This window comes from Punctularia strigosozonata, assembly GCF_000264995.1.
Source record: "Punctularia strigosozonata HHB-11173 SS5 unplaced genomic scaffold PUNSTscaffold_6, whole genome shotgun sequence".
Lineage (NCBI taxonomy): Eukaryota > Fungi > Basidiomycota > Agaricomycetes > Corticiales > Punctulariaceae > Punctularia > Punctularia strigosozonata.
Genome location: NW_006767438.1, coordinates 1,251,800 through 1,255,780, shown reverse-complemented (window position 1 = coordinate 1,255,780; position 3,981 = coordinate 1,251,800). Strand labels below are relative to the sequence as shown.

Sequence of the window (3,981 nt, the reverse complement as noted above, 5' to 3'; positions counted from 1 at the left end):
GCCTTGACTGAAGCGGACCTTCGTCGATGGGAGATGGATAATGTGAGAGGGGAATGCGGGTGATGGGAAGGTGACGTCCGCGCGAGTCGGGTTCCTCCTTGCAGCCGCCGGCGTTGTTGAAGATGGGAGGAGTTCGCCTAGGCGACATTGGCCCCAGAACGCCACACAAGCGGCCGCGAAGACGGCCATGTCGACGCTGTCCGTCAGGTCGAGGCCGGCCCTGAGGATGCGTAGCATCTTCCGGTTGATGGGGAGGTGGGGTGGTCGATGGGAAAGGGCGGGGTGTCTGTTCTCGACCCCGTTCAGTATGTAGTTGAGGCGTTTGCCTCCCTTCCATTCTGCGTTCTGCGCGAAATGCCAGGCCTTAAGCCCGGCGAGGGCGTTCCTGGCGGTGCTGCCTGCATGGCGGCCTTCGCTCGATGCCGCGAACGCGCAAAGTACGAGCTCGTCCGCCGGTAGCCAGAAGCGTTGGTGAATCTTCTCGTTTCTGCAGAACCGAATGAACCGATTTACCGCACCGTTGTATCCTCTGAGAGTTGATGGGGCCCACCCATGAAGCAGAGCCTTCGCTAAATGCTCCTCCGTAGCCGCTGACAACTTGATTTTGTTCGGATTGTGGAGCCCGGCCGACCGCGATCTCGAGTGTGGTAAGATGAAGTGGTCATTCAGAGGGGAATCCCGTTGCGATGAGTGGAGGTCCCGCCGCCAGGAGCGCCTAGTCGTGGGCGGTGTTGTCGCCGTGCGCATGAGAGGTCGACGTGGGTGGCAAGGGCTGCCGCGCGGCACCTCGCGTCTGTCTCCACTCGCTGTCTTCCGGGAGACTGCGATTAATGTCAGAGGCGAAGTAATTACAATCCTGTCGATCTATCTATGAGTCCGGATAGGCAGAAAGGTATTTTAAAGGGGGAATCGAAACGCGGAAGACCCCTTGGGGCGATCCCCCTCGAGGGCTCGTCCGCCCTATTCTGGATTGACGGAACGTATTGGGATACGACCCAGATATTGGCTTCGCGCATGAGCGCGACTACCCTCTGAAGGACCCGATTTTGCTCAACGTTCCTTGACTTCCCAGCTTCCAGGGCGCCGATGACGCCCTGGTTGTCCGATTTCATGATCAAACGGGCGTCTGAAACACCTCTCGCGATCGCCAATCGCAGTCCGAATTCGACTGCGACCATCTCTCCCCAGCCGATGTCACGCCTGTCCGATTTCCAGCCTGGCTTGAATGCCCACGCATCCCAAGAGTCGTCGATGACCGCTCCGACTCCGAACGAAGTGGAGGCATCTACCCACAAATTGCAGGTTGAGACAAAAGACGGAACCAAGAGAGTGCTACCGCACTCCTGTAGCCGTAGTTGAGCCCTCCAGAATTTGATGTCCTCGAACACCTGCGCGTTCGGCTTCTTCTTCGCAAACAGTGACAAGGCGTGGTGAAACGAGCTGGTGAACTTGGAAAGATGAACGAGACGCGACCGTCCGTCCGGAATTGCCATACTGCAGTGGACGAGAGTGCCGAGGAGCCGCTCGGCCTCCTTCCTCGTGAAAGAGTTGCCCGGTGTCCAGGCTTCCAGCTTGCTCAAGTAGCGCGACTTCTTCTCCTCCGGAATCGAGACGCGTTTCGAAACCAGGTCCCAGACGAATCCAAGGTACTTGAAGACCTGCGCGAAGTCGTGCGTCTTCGACGGTTTCCATGGCCATCCCAAGTCATCGGCCAGCGCCATGATCTCTGCGAGGCCGTACCAATAGCTCGGGTCTCCGTTCGCATCTGTCTCTCGCGGGTATCTGAAGAAGGCGAAATCGTCTACCCACTTCTTCAGCGCGTCTACCCCCCAGGCCAGGTAGATGGCCGCCATACAGTCCGCAACTCGGCCCCAGACGCCCGGTGAGCTCGCCGGTCCGAAAGGCGCGTTGTGGTCTATCCAAAGCTGACCGCGCCAGTGAACGACGAAATGGCGCTGCTGATCCGGTCGTATCGGGATGCAGCGAAAAGCCGCGTCTACATCGAGTGTCGCGACTTGAGCGTTCGGCGGCGCCTCCATGACTAACAGCGCCATTTCGGCGAAAGACCCCCATTCGCATTGGAAAAGGTCAGTGTCGATCTCGCTGTTGACTGACGCGTGAGAGTGGTTGTTGCGCGGGAAAGAAAAATCTTGTATCATCCGCATTTCCTGCGTGCCGGCTTTCGGAACGGCGCCCAGCGGAGACGTTCGAAACGGCCCTATGAGAGTTTCGAGCTGCGGCTTGGAGAACGGGCCTGTGTAGCGCCCGGCGCGTCTTTCTTTCGCGACATAGATGTCGATGGCATCGCTGTTCTCAGTCGCCGAACGATGATTAGGGGGAATGTAAGTATCTATTAACACGGAGGTGACTCCCATGTCGAACCCGTTCGTGATGCTCGACACGATTCCGGGGAACCTCCGGTGCAAATCGTATTTAGCGAGCGCCTCGTTCCAACGAGGCGCGATAAACGGGGTGATGATTCGGAAGGGCTCAGCACACGACGGTGCACAATTGCGCTCCGTGGTTCGTACCCCCGCAGAGAGTGCAACGGTGGTCTCCTTTGGCGCAGGGTCCGGCGTCTTTCTTCGTGCATCCGCCGGCCATGTTGAAATAGAAGCAATACTGGCGGCCCTTGTCATCCTTGACCGAACGGTCCTCGCCGCGGGTGAGCCTGACCGGCTGTCCGTTGATGAGCCTGTCGGCCTTGCAGGCCGAGGCTTTATGGCCCTTTCCGCCGCAGAAAAAACACTTCGAGTCGATGGGTTTCGGGGAGGAGAGCTGGGCCCGCCCGGACGCGTGCCTGGATGATTGTTCGGGTCTGGCGCCGGAGCTCCGTGATGCGGTTTGGGCCCGAAAGGGCTGCAAGGACGCCATGACCTGAGCTTTGATATGCGCGGGCTCCACCTTGTTCCAGATGTTCTTGTGGAAAGTCCCGGGGTCTATACCCTCTAGATGACACCGGCGGCGGACCTCCGCGTCGTACGCGAGCCAAAGGGTCCAGTTTTCAGACGTGGCCCCGTCCGTGCAGCATATGCGCCGGAAATGCTTCTTCCACCGCTCGTAATCGCGGGGGAAGTAAGCCTTGATCAGCTGGAGCAAACGCTTCCAAGCCTGGTGCCACTCTCCGAACGACAGCTTCAGTTCTCCCGCCGACGGGAGAACCTTCTCGGCTTGGATGAGGCCTCTTGCGGGGTCGACTGCGTACATGTCCGTGAGGAGGGACGACGTGTCGCAGCCGTATTCCGCGACGGCCTTGTCGGTGAGATAATTGAGTGGGATGTGTGTCGTCCACCCTTCCTGGAACTTTTTCCGGATGGGGTCGGGGATCGAATAGCAGTCGGCTTTCGCCTGCTTTCCCCTGACGAGTTGCGGGCGACGCGGACCTTTGGTCGTCTCTTGCACACGGTGTATGTGCCGCTCTGACCTCGAGCGCCGATTCCGCGAGTGACTTCTGCGCGGGGCGTGGCGACGTGCGTGCGTCGTCCTCGACCGATGGGTGGACGATGAGGACCCTGACGATGGGCTCCTCGAAGACCTGCGTCCGTGGCTTTGCCCGGACGAACCCCTCGAAGACGGCCGCGACCCTTGTGACGAACTACTTGAGGATGACGGGGACCGGGCGTGTCGTCTCCTAGGGCGGGATCTCGAGCCCTCTTCCTCATCGCTCTGCGCTCGGTCGTATGACCCGGGAGAAGAGTCGCGTCGTCTTCTCTTCCTCTCTGGGGACGTGCGGTGAGAGCGGCGCCTCCTGGGGGGTGAACGCTCGCGAGTCCGCTTCCGGTGGTGATGCCTGGCCGGTTGCCCATCGGGTTCCGGCCCTGAACCGCTGGCGCCCCTCCCGGCCTGGTGCATCGAACCGTGCCTTTGAGGGGTGAGGTCGCCGCGCCCAGAAGGGGTTGGGGACATGGGGTGGGGTCGGGGGAGTCGAGCCACCTGTGTGAGTATCAGCCGTATGCCCTATGGCTACGCAGATTGATTGAT

The 3,981-nt window shown here is 60.1% G+C and overlaps 2 protein-coding genes across 2 annotated transcripts in view; both read right to left on the bottom strand.

Moving 5' to 3' along the window:
* Positions 1–168: 168 nt before the first annotated feature.
* Positions 169–546, bottom strand: PUNSTDRAFT_28946 (uncharacterized protein; the record flags this gene model as incomplete). The annotated part of the gene is made up of 1 exon (XM_007383752.1): positions 169–546. A coding segment is annotated over one exon (378 nt), but the record flags the coding sequence as incomplete, so codon positions are not given.
* Positions 547–2,490: 1,944 nt separating this feature from the next.
* PUNSTDRAFT_134282 (uncharacterized protein) overlaps positions 2,491–3,981 on the bottom strand; it is a gene marked incomplete at both ends in the record, with an annotated part of 2,754 nt that continues 1,263 nt past the window's right edge. The window contains 3 exons of the mRNA XM_007383751.1: positions 2,491–3,348; positions 3,425–3,535; positions 3,597–3,933. Coding sequence (XP_007383813.1) covers positions 2,491–3,348; positions 3,425–3,535; positions 3,597–3,933 — 1,306 coding nt within the window. The remainder of the gene's footprint in view (positions 3,349–3,424; positions 3,536–3,596; positions 3,934–3,981) is intronic.